Source organism: Perca fluviatilis, chromosome 6 (assembly GCF_010015445.1).
Source record: "Perca fluviatilis chromosome 6, GENO_Pfluv_1.0, whole genome shotgun sequence".
Lineage (NCBI taxonomy): Eukaryota > Metazoa > Chordata > Actinopteri > Perciformes > Percidae > Perca > Perca fluviatilis.
This window is the reverse complement of record NC_053117.1, coordinates 24724475-24740877: the sequence shown is the minus strand read 5'-3', so window position 1 is coordinate 24740877 and position 16403 is coordinate 24724475. Positions and strand designations below refer to the sequence as shown.

Genomic DNA, 16403 nt, shown 5'->3' with positions numbered 1-16403 from the left:
CTCTCTCTCTCTCTCTCTCTTTCTCTCTGTGATAATCTTCCCAACCTCCTCACTTGCTATTCAGCTATCACCAGAAAAAAAACGAGAGAAAATCCATTACTTTTATTAACTTCTCTCATACACACTCATTTCAGATTTATATTTTTTTTGTACCGACCTCACAAATTAGTGTAAGAGGAAATCAATTCAAATTGTATTTTCTTAATCAAGTGAGCTGATGGTTGAAATAGGCCACCCATAGTGCCGAGCTCGATGCAGATGGTCTGTAGAGTAACTGTAAAGCTGTGGCATTTATGCTCCGCTAATGGCTTTTCAGTGTTTCAGTCCTACAGGAGCTGTGTGGTTCCTCTGTGATGTGCAACATAACTCAATATTTGTAGCCAGGCGCTGTTTGATAATCATCATCTTGGTAGCGACTAAAAGGCAAAATCAAGATTTCTGCTGGCTGGCTGAAAGAATAAAGCCTGCTGATCGAAAAACAATCTTTCTAACACTTTACTTACTTGTTGGAAATCAAACATTACACACTGCTTTAGATGTCAAAACAAAATCTGAGATGATTTTAAGCTCTAACATGTCTCTGATGTGGGCTTTTGCTGTGCCAGGGATACACAGTACATTTTTATTTATGGTGTTGAGATTGGAGCTCAAAGCTAGCTCAAAGCTATCTTGACATTAATAATAGTTTTATTGATAAGGCCTGTCACAAGGCTGTGTAATGGATACAAAACAAGTTGGGGTGGAGGCTTTGTGTGTGTCCCAGAGCTTTCAGTGATTTGGCGCTCTCTCTCAGCAGCTAATTTGAGAACTTTGTGTTTTCTTATGGATGAGATTAATCATTCTCCTAATTCTGTATTAGGGGGTTCGTCCTTTAGTCATGCCTGTGACAAGCCAAATACTGTAGGTGGAAGTGGCGCTGGCCGTTTTTTAAAGGATGGAAGGCTTCACTCTGCCAGCTTGTGTGTGTGTGTGTGTGTGTGTGTGTGTGTGTGTGTGTGTGTGTGTGTGTGTGTGTGTGTGTGTGTGTGTGTGTGTGTGTGTGTGTGTGTGTGTGTGTGTGTGTGTGTGTGTGTGTGTGTGTGTGTGTGTCTTTAAAGAAATGGACTTGTGTGTATTTTAGAAGGGGACAATGTACTGTACTGTATTTTCTATGCTCTCCCTCTGCTTCTCAGGCATCCTCGATCACACCAACCAACAGTCATTATCCATCTCTTTGAACAGTGTTGTTACCTGTTTACATCTCTTCCTCTGTCCAGTCTCTTTTTGCTCTTGGTCATTGTCACTCTCTCTATGTATCTCCTTTTCTCTCTCTTTTACTCTCTTGTGTGTTATTTCTCTCTCTCTCTTTCTTTCTTTCTTTCTTTCTTTCTTTCTCTCTCACACCCTCTTCTCTCTCCATCTTCCTGTCAAGCGGTGCTCTTTTCTTCTGGTAGTGATTAAGTCCAAGGTCGGCTCTATCAGAGAGCCAGTGTTTGAGAGCAGCTCTGGGTGCCAGAGAGCCTTCATTCCCCAAGCCTTAGATGTCCCACTGATGGCTTCCCTTTGCTTGTCATGCCTACCCACAATGCCCCTCCTCATAGATCAGCCTATCGCTGCCCTAAGACACTGTGGGACTCAAAATGCCTTTTTTGTGTGTACAAGTTCCCACTCCCGAGAGAGAGAGAGAGAGAGAGGGAGAGAGGGAGAGAGGGAGAGAGGGGAAGGAGGCCAAAGACATAACAAATGGAGAGACTGTTGAAGAATGTGTCAGAGATGAAAAGAGGTATATTTGGAGACTGTAATAGCTATGTGTTGTCTCTCTGAAGTGCAGAACTTGGATGTTTCTGGTCTTAATTTTAGGTCTTGTAGATTAATTCAGCCGTGCCGCTCCAGTGCTTTTGTTGTTCTTCTCCAGAAAAAAGTTAGGACCTTTGATAAATGCTCTCTAAATTTGACAGAATTGGGCCGTGGGTAATACCTCATTCTCTCTGTGTGTTTATGAGCAAATAAAACAGTCTGGTTTATGACAGGGAAGCTATTTAATTCCATAACCAGAATCATATGGCCTATCCATCCTGGTGGCTCAGTGAAGCAGCATGTACTCGCAACATCCTAAGTAAAAATTTGGCTCACAACCTTTAAAGGTCCACTGTGTAGGAATTTCTCCCATCTAGCGTTGAGATCATATATCGCTATCAACTCTCTCGCACCACGCAGTTCAAAGTACGTATTACAGCTACGGCAGCCTTCACGCTTCAAAAAGCCGGTCTCTGGCTCGTTTCAATATCCTTTTTCTTTTTCTGGGCGAAGAAGAAGACTCCTCTTCCTGAAATTTGGATTTTGAATACGTGTGGTCCTCCATGTTTCCTTCCTCAAACTTGCCGGGACTGGGAAGCTACATTAACCATTAGCAGCATTAGCAGCACCTGTGAGTTTATCATGTGACAGCGAAAACGCGAAAGGCGGAGCAGTATGTCCTGGATGTCCTTTACCGGCTAACATATTTCAAGATGGCGCATGAATATGGAGTGTCTACCCCAGTTCATGCCAATGCAAATGTAAAATTTCCAGCCAAAAGGGATACTTGGAATTGATGGTGGTGGTAAATATTCATGAAAGATTTTATGAATGGGCAACACAGATTTTGATAATGAACAGCTAAACACGTTAAACACTGGACCTTTTAAAGAAAAGGAAAAAAATTGAAAAACATAAGAAATGTTATTTATTTTTTCCAAATTGCCATGATCACAGGTTGGTAAAGAGGTTTTAAAGTGGTTACACACAAAAGGTTAAGATACAGGTCTTCACCCACTGTCACTTCCACACCTTCCACTCCACCACTCCCTCCCCATGTAGGATGAGTGGTGTCTGGCTTTGCTGTAGTCTGCTGGCCCCTTATCTCCTCCCTCTGACTGGAGCACAGAAAATACATAATCACAGTGCCCTGTATCAAACTGATAACCCCCAACACAAACCAGAGAAGTAAGTGTATGTGTGTGTGTGCGTGTGTGTACCTTTTCCTATGTACAAATGTGTGTGTGACTGTGTACGTGTGCATTGTGTCTCAGCGGTGCTGGAGTGGATAAAGGGGAAATGAAGGAGCAAAGGGGATTTGGAGGAAGAAAGGTAATGGGGTTGTGGGGGTCGCAAAATGAGTCAAAATTGTAATAATAATTTTCTCTCACTGCTGTATGAAGGAGATTGGGGGATTTATGAATATAATGAGCAGAGAAGAGCCTAAGGATGATTTGTGTCTCCTGCAAGAGTAATTGAAGAATAATTCATTTGGCTCTAAGACTTTTAACCCAGAGACAGACAGAGATAGAGAGGTTTTTGACCTCTGGGGTGGGGGATATCATGTCTCATTATGGGCCCAACTAGTGCCACTGTACTGTGACTGTCATCCAGTGCTGTCAGACTGGCTCGTGCTTGTGTTTGTGAGTGTGTATGTGCGTGCCTATGCGGTCATTCGGCTTAGAGCGCCAGAGAGAAACCAACCTCTCTATCTCCTCGAGCCTTTCCTCGCCACTGAGTTTGTTATCAACACCAACACATGCAGGATTAGCGACTGTAAGGGAGAAAGGGAGAGAGAAAAAGGGGGTAGGAGAGGGAAAATAAGTGATAGACAGTAGATGGGCACAAGACAGATAAAGAGAGTTAAAAACACACACACACACACACACACACACACACACACACACACACACACACACACACACACACACACACACACACACACACACACACACACACACGGATCAGCTCACTGGTCCATGACTGATGCAGACAATGTATTTGTGATACCAGACCCATGGCCTTTCCAGTTTTTTCCTCAGTCCTTGTTCAAATATTCATATCACTCTGTCTGCACAGGCCTCTACGTATTTATGTGTGTTTATGTTTTTCTGTGTGTGTGTGTGTGTGTGTGTGTGTGTGTGTCGGGGGGGTGGGGGGTTGCGTGTGATTTAGGCTTACCGCAGAAGGATTGTCTCGACACAGCTTTCTCCTGTCTGACTGAATTTTCTGGGATGCTCCGATATGAGAGAGGGGGGAAAAGAAAAAAAAAGTGTGTATGCATGAGTGCGCACTTGTGTTCACCTAGTGACACTGCTGCCATCCGTCTCACCTTTTCGCCCCCGCCTCATCGCGTCTCACACAGTCTCCAACACATGCGGACAGCTGAGCAAAATGTGTCCGGGCCACAATGCCACCTCAACAACATCCTGTGACTTTGACTTCTTGCTCAGGACTTTGAATATTACTTCAAAGTGAAGTCTAAACTTCTACCTGCATTGTTGAGAGAATTTAAGCTTGTCTCTACTCATCTTTGCCGGTCTGAGAATGGAAAGTTCCCACCGTTGCGGCTGTTATTTCTTGCATGCATGTTTTTTTTGTGTGTGTGTGTGTGTGTATTTCCCACAGTAGGACATATATTTTCGTTGACTAAACTCACATACTAAATGTTGAAGTGGTTATAAATTAACTACAGCAGCAATGAAATGGCCGCTCATATTTTCCAAACCCAACATGTTCACTATTTATGAGTAAAATAATGCTCGCTCTGTCTGTGCTTTTTACATGTCATCTAGCTGCTTGTCAGCTGGGACACTGAGGTTGAAGCCATGAACTCACGCTGCTTTGTGCCAGCGTTCAAACCATGACATCATATCCTCCGCATGGGGTCCACCAGGCCTCAACTTCCTGCTTGGCATCATGATGCTTGACGTTGTGCAAATAAATTAAGTAATAGGCAGTTAGTTATAGCTCTGTAGTCTGGCAGAGCATAAACAGGTACACACACACTCACCCACTGTGTGCCAGACTGTGACATACACTAATGTAATAAAGTGTCAAATCAACCTCTCCAAATATTGAACTCCAGCCTATGCTTGGCTGAAGGAAAACATACCTTTGAAATAGAAAGTTATTTTTCTTAAATTTAAAGTGGCGTTTTGTGTTTGACCTCTGACTCTCGCTCTCATTTTTCCTGTTTGAGAGAGGCTTGTAATTGAAGCAGGTGGGAGCCAAGCTGCATGGAGCTCACAGATCTCCTCTGCTCATGTGGACTGAATTAATAATAACAGAAATGTCGTGCTACACCCACTTCTCAGACAAGTGCTGTTTGCTTATCCAGCTCTTGTAAAATCTCAAGTAATTGCTTTTCTCTTATCTTTGCATAAGGAGTTATGTCTTCTATATTTGAATTGATTTGAGTGGTCATCTATAAACCGAGATTCACATCCAATTTTGTTATTTTGTGAAGTTGAATAAGTCATTTTCTGTGTCTATGTTTTGGGGTTTTCAGGCAGAATTGAACATTTGAATAAGAAATAGAAGGTTGATTTTAAACTTTATCAAATACATTTTAGGAGAGGTTAACTGATTTACTAGTGGTTAAGAAGTTTAAAATTATGACTTTTATTTTTCATGATTAATTGAACTACCTAAATTAGTACTATTATTTTATTAGTATTTTAGTTTGTCGTGCATGTTTTAGTTAGTGATGGAAGAAGCCTTCAGTTCATTTACTAATTAAAAGTAGCCTGAAACACCATGATAATACTTTATTACGAGTCAAAATGCGGCATCCTAAATTTTGCTTGAGTAGACGAAGTGCAGGAGTATTGGCAACAAAATGTACTTAAAATAAAAGTAGAGTTAGTGTGTTAATATTAAAATATTAGATCATTATTATTGGTGAATTAACATGTAAGCAGTACTTTGTACAGTGTCTTATGTGGAGCCAATTATTACTGCTTCATATACTGTTGGGTAGTTTAATTTATAACAAAGCATCATATATTATGAACTGATTATATGTTTTGTCTGTACATTTTCAGTCTGAAAAGTAACTAGTAATTATAGCTGTGAAATAAATTGAGTGGCGTAAAATATTTCCACGTAGTATAGCACTTGACTTAAAGGTCCAGTGTGTAACGTGTTTAGTTGTTCATTATCAAAATCTGTGTTGCCCGTTCACAAACATGTCATTTTTCATGAATATTTACCTCCACCATCAATTCCAACTATCCCTTTTGGCTGGAAATTTTACATTTCCATTCGCATGAACTGGGGTAGACGCTCCATATTCATGCGCCATCTTGAAATATGTTAGCCGGTAAGGGACATCCAGGACATACTGCTCCGCCTGCAAGTTTGAAGAAGGAAACATGGAGGACCACACGTATTCAAAATCCAAATTTCAGGAACAGGAGTCTTCTTCTCCGCCCAGCAAAAGAAAAAGGATGTTGAAAAAAGCAAAAGACCGGCTTTTTGAAGCGTGAAGGCTGCCGTAGCTGTAATACATACTTTGAACTGCGTGGCGCGAGGAAGTTGATTGCGATATATGATCTCAACGCTAGATGGGAGAAATTCCTACACATTGGACCTTTAATATACATATATACTTTCCACCACTATTGTGCATGTAAACATGTGTGCATATAGTCGTTGGAATATTCATATAATCAGCCTTAATTTCTGTGCCATGCATGTGTGTTCACGGGGCTGGGATGACACGCTGGCCTCAGAGCAGCTGGATTCTGCAGGTTTCAGTGTTTTTACGAACAGCATGAATAATTATCCAGGTGTAGCTGCCAACTCAGAGGAGACGAGACAAACTCTGCCTGGTTACAGACCTCAGCCAACGAGGAGAAAAACCTGCTGAACCCCTCACCAAATCCCCTGCTCTCTGTTCTGTTGCTCTTTTTCTCTCTCATTTGCTCTCGTCACTTTTCACCTCTCTTTTCCTTCGGTTTCTTTCTCTCTCTGTGCTGTGTGAATCACTCGCTTTGTCTTCCTCTGTGTCTGAAGCTTTCGTGCTACCTCCTCCTCATTTCTTTCCATTTATTTTTCTTTTTGTGCCAGTTTATTCTTGGATCGCAGAAATACACAAGCAGAAAATAAGCTGTATTATAAGTGGAAATGATTAAATAAGATTGGAAACTTTAGAATCTTTTTACCTATGAGTCAAATTATGATAATCTGTCAACTAAGAGAAAACAAACACTGCCACTGTGGCCTGTCACATACTGGAGGTGTGACTAATTACTGAGAGCATGGTTTTTGTGTGACTTTTCATTTCAGGGATTTGGGGGATATTTTCCTTCCAGGAGATGTCTGCTAAACTGGAATTTATTTCCTCTGCAGTGGTTTTTCTACAGATGGATTAAGAAAGTTACAGTCTCAGCCGTGACTCTGCCTCTTCCCTTTCATGCAGACGTCTGCTGCGTTTTCAAATTGTCTTCAACCTAGCTATATTCTCAGCCAATGGAAACTCACACTGGTTGGCCTGGTTTCTCATTGGTTATCCACATCAATGGAAGTGTTACTATTGGTTGTAGTAGTAGAAATTCTACTATAGCAGACATAAGCAGTTTTGAAGATTTGGAGAACAAGTACTACTTTTGATGTTGGGGCTTCTGAAATTTACTCCAGGCTCAATACCCATAAAAACTGAATGCAAATAACTGTGTGTGTGTGTGTGTGTGTGTGTGTGTGTGTGTGTGACACAGACAGACAGACATGCACACACAGCTCAGCCTAATTCTGCATGAATAATTTAGCACTTCGATCCAACACTGGCCACAGGAGCAAATGACAGTTTGTGTATGCGTGGGGTTTATGTGTGTTTTCGTGCACATGTGTGAGCATCTGTTTGCTCTATGTTAATTCACACAGTTAAGGGTTTCCCCCGTCATTAAATACCATTTTATCATGCCAGTTTAGCTGTCCCTGACAAACTGCTGCATCCTTGACCCGTCTTTGCGCACACAAGGTGTTTAAATGTTTATTTCATTAGTAAGTATATCTAAGCGTGCCTTCACAGTATAGGTGCGCATGTACCACAAACGGACACCACAGACCTGTTTCATGTTTATTTCATGCCTAAGCAGACCTTTTATCACAAGAGGTGTGGACAAGGAGTGAGGAGTGACAAAACAGCCGCAGGCTACATACCGTACATAGTACCAGAGAGAGAGACAAATGGAGGTAAAGGTTTTGAAAACCTTTTATAATACCTTCAGCGCAGTGCAGCATCACACACTCGCCAGTGTTTGTTTACGTGTGTGCGTTTCTGTGTTTTGAATCTCAGTATGTGGGGACAGGGAAGAGTGTTTACATGTGTGCTTACTTCACCCAGCGAGCTTCGGTCCTTATCCATCCCCCCCAGGTGTCTTCGTTGTGGTAGGTATATGTCATGCCTATGGAGCCGACAATAGCACTCAGTGATCTTAACACCAACTGCAAGCTTGTTTTCTCTTTAGCCTTGGCCCTGACATTTACCTCCTGGCCTCCCTTGGGGCTGGCCGGAATATCATACCTCTGTTATCCTGCATCCCTGGTGTGTGAGTGTGAGAGTGTACAGTACAGTATGTGTGTGCATGCACCTGTGCCTTAAATAGTTTTGAGTATGTATCAAAGAAAATACACCTGTGCTGTGACTTGAAAAGCCTTTGGTAAATTCAGCTATCAGGTACGCTTGTTGAACAGTGTGTCAGTGTGGTTTCTAAGAGTGTGTCAGGAAGTAGAGATTTTGACTGGAGGATTAATCTAAACCCCTTCTTATAGAGTATTCAGATCGGAAAGAGGGATCACTGAGAGTCGGAGAGATGAAAGGAAAAGGGAAAGCGAATGCTCGTATTGGCTCATAACCCCTCACGCCAGGCATACAGACACAGAATGATAAACAGTAACAGCAAGCAATTTTGTATCATTTCTCTGCCTGGTTAGGTTTTATTCTGCATTTATGCTATTTTTCAGTACATGTGGCAGTATACAAGTTTACTCAGTGTGTAGAGAGATGTTTTCCACATTTCCACCATTCATGTAATTCAGCAGGTGTGTATACCATACAGTACATGCCTTCACCAAATATTTATCTTCCTGTACTGTAGCTTCCTTTTTTGCACCGCTCATAGTAACAAATCTACTGCTGGTTCCCTCATGAACTGACAGGAAATTGTGTTTCCTGCATATCTGTATACCGTTCTTCCTATAATAATAAAAAACTACTAACAAAATGCGTTGACATTATTTTTGCCTAGAAATAGGGATGACTACATGTGGTTTAGTCGCTTTAAATGGGTGCGCTGTTATTAGGTTGTCTGTGCTGCACAGATAGCGGTTTGTGTGAATTTGACATGATTAAATCATCTTTATGTTTTTTTGGGTTGTCTCTTGTAGCTACGGAACCTGAGTGTCCTTGACCTGCGGCACATCTCGGAGCTCAACAATGAGACGGTGATGGAGGTGGTGAGGAAATGTCGCAACCTCAGTTCCCTCAACCTCTGCCTCAACTGGAGCATCAACGACCGGTATGTCAAGTCAAGTCTATTTGTATAGACCAGTACCACATGCAATGATGCTCAGTGGGCGTTGCTGGCCCACTATGTAACAATCACTGACCTAGCCCAGGCTGTCTAAAGGCCGGGACACACAGGGTCGAAAATCGGCCGTTGGACAGTCTGGCGAGGTCAGTAACTCAAATCTGTTCGGTGTGTCCCGTGCCGTCGTCTGTCTGAGGGGCTGTCGTCGTTCATTTTGGCCGACCTGACATGTTCAGTCGGCGGCAGGGCAGTCGGGACTCACCCGGCAATTGCTAGCGGAATGAGGTGACTAGAGGCTCTCAAAATCTGATGAAAATCTTTTAAACTGACCTTTGTTGAGCTGAAATGAAGACAGATTCAGCAACTGCATGGCCTACATCGCTTAAACTGATTCAGAAACATGTTTCAGTGAACTATTTTAGTACAATATGAGATCGTATTCAGAACGAGCCGCCATGACAGTCTGGCTTTGAATTTCCGGATAAAACAAACCCATGTGACGCGTTCGTCCAATCAGCTGCCGGTTTTCATTTCTTAGGCAACAATACAGAGTAGCGCCGCCTGCTGCTATGGAGACTTATTATGTTTCTCAAGTCGGTGTCGCCTCAGTGTGTTCCGAGGCAGTTTTTTGGACCTCGGGGACCCAACTGATCATTTCGACTGGCTTTTCTGCCGAGGGTCGGCCGTCTGGTTGGTATGTCTCGGCTATAACGGGACAAGAAAAACTAAAATAATTATCATCGTGGATGGAAGAACTGTAAGAAATCTTGAGAGAGGCAACTCAATGAGACACCTCCCTCCTTGGACAGCAAGGTTTGCAATAAGAGCCTTAGTTAGAAAACAATTACAACAGTAACTGTTAGTATAAGGTTTTAGTTTTATAATCCAAGAGTAGTAGTATGATAAATCCAATACAAATATTTTTGCTAATACTCAAAAATAAATACAAAAGATTAGTCATTTGACTAATGGCTCTTTAGGATCTTAGTTAGCAAGAAATCTTTCATTGATTCGTCGTATTTCATGATGTTTGATGGGGAGCTGTTAATGATTATTCATAAGTAATAGTCACTTCTCGGCATCACAGTAATATTCACGAATTTGCCTTTGTTTTTTTAGTGAGCGCTGGATCTTGAGATCCTTCTGCATCACTTCTTTAAAGCCACCCTGTGGAGTTTTTGACCACTTGAATTCAACATATTTGGGCCTCAAGGATGAGTGATTTGAGGGGAGAAGCAGAGAATACAAACATAACTTTTGTTTGTTCACAAGAAACCTCCACAGGGTGCCTTTAATCTTTGGAGGGACAATAGTGAACCAGTTTGAATGTTTTTTTTTAATTAATTCAACTAATCTATTAGTCGATTAAGGATCTTAATAGCTCTACACACAAACTGTACTGTACACACATACACACTCCCCAACAACATTTGAAGCTGAACCATATTTGTTATTGAAAAGCTTCACAAGTGATCAAACTCTATTCTTGTTTGACACCTTTGCCTCCTAAGTCAAGGCTCCACAGATGTTTTTGTACTGACATTGACAGAAGGATACATTATATGGGGCACACATTCAAAAATGTATACATAATGTACTAAAACAGATACACTCCTTATGCAAGCATGCAAACTCTTGCACAGGGAAGGATAGACATACAATAATGATTTAAAAACACAAGTTGAAAGGACAGCAAGAAGTTATTTTTTCTTTGTTTCTGTCTCCCTGGTCATCTTTCTTGCTGCTCCCACTCACTTCTTTTCTTTCCACCTTTCTCTCTCAAATGGGAGAGAACCTGTACAGAATATAACAGCAAGAGTAAAGCATCTCCTCTTTTATTTATTATCTTGTGTTTTATTCATACATTTCACACTCTGGCTTAGGACTGTGAACACAATATTGAATTTACCATGGTGCATAGCAACTGTGTGTGTGGGTGGGTGTGTGGATGGATGGGTGGGTGTGTGCGCGCAAAATTATTCTTGCATTATTGAGTTAACAGCAGACATCTGGTGGGAAGGTTATGGTAATACCTTACCCGCCTCCTTTCAATCAAAAAACATGGAGTTTGGTGAAATCCTCAATCCACATGGGTTTATCACCTTCTTCCCTTTATCACACACACACACACACACACACACACACACACACACACACACACACACACACACACACACACACACACACACACACACACACACACACACACGGCTGGATTGATTCCATAATGATATTTACTGCATTGGTTCAGGGGCTATAAGGTGTGTGTGTCTGACTGGATTTGTCTGGATCACCTGTGGGAATATTGGAATTTAAGAGTCTGTCTGTCTGTCTGTCTGTCTGTCTGTCTGTCTGTCTGTCTGTATGAGTGCGAGGGAGATAAAGCTAGGATGTTGTGTGTGTGTGTGTGTGTGTGTGTGTGTGTGTGTGTGTGTGTGTGTGGCAGCATGCAGCTGGTATGTTGTTGGCTTAGGTATGAAGCAAAGACAATAGGAAAGTGAAAGGCTGAGGTGCGTTCCATGCTGAACACTGTTGTTTACACCATGGATGTATTGTAGGAATAATACAGGTCTCTTAATACAACCATGGTTTAGACCAACACAGGAGAAATGCTCACTCTGATTGTGTCCACGGCTAAAAAAAAAACCCACACGTGATCACTGTGAGCAAGGTAGGCCTTTTACCACTCCACCACATTTTAATGGGAAAACCAGTTGAGTTGTGCCAACGCGGCTCACTTCTCCTGGCTCTTTGCAGCATGGGACAGCGCGACTACACTCCGATAATGGAATAACCCTACAGTATTTGTGTGTGAGAGTTGAGAGAAAGTAAGAGTAAAAAGTATGTAAAAAAGTATGAGGCAAAATAGTGTGGATGTGACACACTGAGAGTTTCAGTGTTGTTTTTTTAGCCTATTTTTGCACATTTTTCTTTTTGTATTCCAGTAATATGTCAATAATAAGGACCATTAATCGATAAGAACCCGAATCGATGAGCAATGCGAATCAGAATTGATTACATTTAAAATAAATCCTAGTTTTCAACTTATAAAAACACAAACACACACACACACCAATATAAACATGGACACACACTCCAGCAAGTTGTCTGAAGAGTCTAATAGGCTGTTTAAAAGTGAGATTTTATGGATGATGGTTTTCTACTACTGACAAACTGTCAGTGTAGAGAGAGAGAGAGAGAGAGAGACAGAACATTTAAACTTTTTATTATTATTACTTGAATAGCTTTGGCTCATATTAAGTTGTTTATTACCATTGGTATATTGTTATTATTGTTACTTTGGTTTAGATATGATTATTTGTATTGTTGAATTTGTATTTGTATTAATTTTGTGTGATGCTATGGCAATATTGTTTTTGTTACATTCATGCCAATAAAGCAAATTGAATTGAATTGAGAGAGAGAGAGGCTGAAAACGTCTATTTGAGTCAAAGATATCAGGGTCACTGCTACAAGCACGCACGAACGCATGCGCACGCACGCACGCACGCACGCTCGCACACACACACACACACACACACACACACACACACACACACACACACACACACACACACACACACACACACACTTGTTGTCACAGTGAAAACCAGAATGATAAACCTCACTCACATTAGCTCTCCGAGGGCACAGCTGGGTCACAGTATGCTGTAAACAGGCAGAGGAAATGACCCCTTATTTCCAGGATCAATTTCTCCCCCTACAAGGTGCAATTGGAGAGATAGAGCTCTGTGGGAGGGAAAACACTTCAGTCATTTTTTCGTCCCTTCTTTTTCTTTCTTTTTCTCTCTCATCTTTAAGGATAATAATAAAAAAAAAACACTGTGTCCTCTGGCTCCCCTTATCTTCCTTAGTAATGGCTGAAAACAGAGTAAGAAAGAGAGAAATGATGACCAAATTTGGACTTCCCATCGTCACACTCCGACAGGCAAATTGCGACAGTAGGACACCGATTTTTTGTTCAGCGTCATTTCTTGGGGAGATGGGATGTGATGTGCTGCAGGTGGCCAGTGTTGGCCCTGTTATTTCTCTGTATCCTCTTCCAGCGATGATAGGAGACCAATGTGGGATTGGGTTTGAAAACGGTGAGCGAGTCATGATCACAGTGGAACGACGTTCACTTTATAGAACCGAGTTGAGAACACAGTGTCAAAGTTAAATGTTTTTTTTATTTTTTTTGTTGTGTGCTTGGTGTCAGTTTCTTTTCATCTCACAGAAACTCCGGGGAGCTTTTGTGTTGTGCACCTGGTATATTTGTGACCTTTGTTACCATTGTGTGTCTGTTTTTGTTGTGTCTGTGTGTAAAGATTATTTTATACCCAGAGACCTGTTTTTCCTACTGGAGATATGATTTTTATAGTATAATTTGTCATTTATATAATTAGTATAAAAAAAAAAATCTTATTGCACTTCTTCTGCCAGAAAAAAAGATTAAACATGGATTTTATGTGATTTCCATGCTTCTGTTTGTTCAAGTGTGAGTGTGTTGCAATAAGGTTTGCGGTGAAGCCTCCTCAGTGGTTTTGGTCAAAGCAAAGAGTCAGCATCTATTCTGCTAACATTAACCCTTCTGCTGGACACAGCCTGTGTTGACGTGCAGATTTATGCATGTCCCTCCTCTTTCTATGCATGTGTGTGTTTGTGCTCAAGCTCTGGTCAGCTGGCCTGTAGTCTTATCTGAAAGTCGATGCATGGAGTAAGTGAGTCATTTCTTTTATGAGATCTGTGTTGTTGGAAGTTGGGCATTTCCTAAAAGCACTGTTTTTCTCTCTCTCTCTCTCTCTCTCTCTCTCTCTCTCTCTCTCTCTCTCTCTTCATCTCTTCATCTCTATCTTTCCAACAGCTTAATTTAAACTGGGGTAATCAATATGCATCCCTTTTTCCTTCTTTGCTTCTTCGGGCCAACATTCTCTGCATATCTCCATCACTTACGAGCATCACAAATCACAGCCCAAATTGGCTGTTCTACATTTTTGTCCCCCTCTCACACAAAAATCGGACTAGGTGAGGGATGACCCGGGGCCCTCTGTGACTTTCAGGAGCTTATAAAGCAGGAAATAATTGGAGAAGCATTCTCTCAGAAACACACCTTCTCTAAAACTTTAAGGTGTGTGGAGTTGGAGGCGTTAGAAACTCATTCCAAATAGCCTCTGTTGTAGCCAGCTGGCAGATCCCACAGTGCTTGGAGAAGTGTTAAACCCCAAAATCGAATGAGTACACAATACATCAGTATGATCAACGACGTGTCAAATGACACTTTGTTGCTCCACTTTTATTGGCCACAGTGAAGGTGACCAGTGCCTGTATTTGTCTAAGTTCTAGAGACTACACTAAAGAATACTTTAAGGAGCCAACTTGGGAGTAAAAAAAAAAAGAAGTAAAATCTGCAAAATCTCCCGTAGCAATTAACACATGAAATTAAGAACAAGTAGCCTCCAACAATTTAAATAGGGATGCAATTATAGTAAATTGGCTGAACTATAAAGAGCCAATTCCCTGAGCAATGCCAAAGTTTCTGAGGAATTATGTTTTTCTCTTAACTCTGGCGAGACAAGATAGCAGGTAAGTTGCTAATTATTTACGGCTGTAAAATAAAACCTTTTCTGTTTCATGAATCCTATTACAAAATGTTACAAAAACTCTTAAAGAGAACATTCTAATTAAATTCTAACATTCTAACAGGTACAAGGTATTTTTTAACTACAGTATGGATATGAAAATATAAAATATATTTATATATAATTTATTAGCTATTATACACAAATCGCTCTATGAAGTAAAGCATTTAGGTACAGTGAAATATAATAAGTCCTCATTCTCAACAGGAAAAAAGTGAAGAATCGTTACCATTTATCTGTTGTTTGTCGGTCACAGTTTGATAAGTATTGGCCTTGGAAAACAGCCTGTGAACTTATTTTCTTTCTCTGCTTTGAACCTACTTACACTTTTGACATAAGGGACTGCCGTCAGCTGAGTGTTACTACTGGAAAAAAAGTGAAAGGTAAAACTTGTAGTTTCTGCTGGGTACAAATTATCCAACTGACCTCTCTAGCTGCTTAGGTCAGCCATAAAGGTTTGTGGAAAAAAAGCAGCAGACTGTGGGAAAGTGAGAAAATCCCCCAGATAAGAGGTCATTTATGTCTACATCTATTGTATAACCGCACTGTACATAGGTTTCTTCTTGCCTGCTATTTTTAGCAGCCCCCCCTTTTCTTTTGGTTTTGTTGGATGTTTTCTAAATGCCATGTAAAATGTCAGAGGAGCCCGAACGAGCGATCGACAGACATTTGTCCTTGTCTTGTTTCTCCGCCACCTGTCTGTCCAGATTTGAGTAGAGGTGCTGAGGGGCCTTCCCCTGTCTTTGTCACTTCTCATTCTCTGCTCTTGTATTTTCACACGTACAGCACAAGGCTCTACAATTTGAGGTAGCTACCACTGCTGAGAATTTCATGCTTCTTTTTGTTCTCCTTCCAATGGGAAGCTCATGGCCAGACCCTGCACTGCACTCGCATGATTTGTAAATTAAAAACCCAGGCCTTTTTTTTTTTTTTATTTACTCAGGCCTGCGTTGTTGGAGCAGATTGGCTGTCAGCTGAGATTACAGTCCTGCTTAGCAGAGTGAATACACAAGGATAACCAGTGTTGCCCTAATGTCAGACATGATGGTAAGAAAAGGGTGAGGGAAAAACCAACGAGCTGTAATGGAGGCAGAGTGATTAGGCACGGCAGATGCACACGTATGCATGTAGCAGTTTTCCCCTCATTTTTCTCTCAGTTCTGTCTTTCATCTCAGGCGCTTATTCTCTTTGGCTCTGTCTCTTTTTCACACTTCATCTCTCCTCCAGTTGTCTTTCTGTGTTTCTTTCTCCGTCTCTCTCTTACTTTCTTTCTTCCTCTCTCTCTGTCACGCTCACAAACAGTGAGGTGATTAATTCTGGCAGGTTGGGTGTGAAAGTGTGCTATGATAAACATGCTGCCGTGGTTATTAATTTTGAGTAATGGCAGCGTCAAACTCCAGTGCCTGGATAAGTATCGGAGATGGAGGAACATTTGTGGCGCGGCGCAGAGACA

The 16403-nt window shown here is 41.4% G+C and overlaps 1 protein-coding gene across 4 annotated transcripts in view; it reads left to right on the top strand.

Annotated features, from left to right (window-relative positions):
• Positions 1-16403, top strand: part of fbxl17 (F-box and leucine-rich repeat protein 17) — a 237564-nt gene that overhangs the window by 79974 nt on the left and 141187 nt on the right. For all 4 annotated transcript variants that reach the window (XM_039803438.1, XM_039803442.1, XM_039803440.1 and 1 more), the window contains exon 8: positions 9169-9299. In XM_039803438.1, the coding sequence (XP_039659372.1) occupies positions 9169-9299 (131 nt within the window). The remainder of the gene's footprint in view (positions 1-9168; positions 9300-16403) is intronic.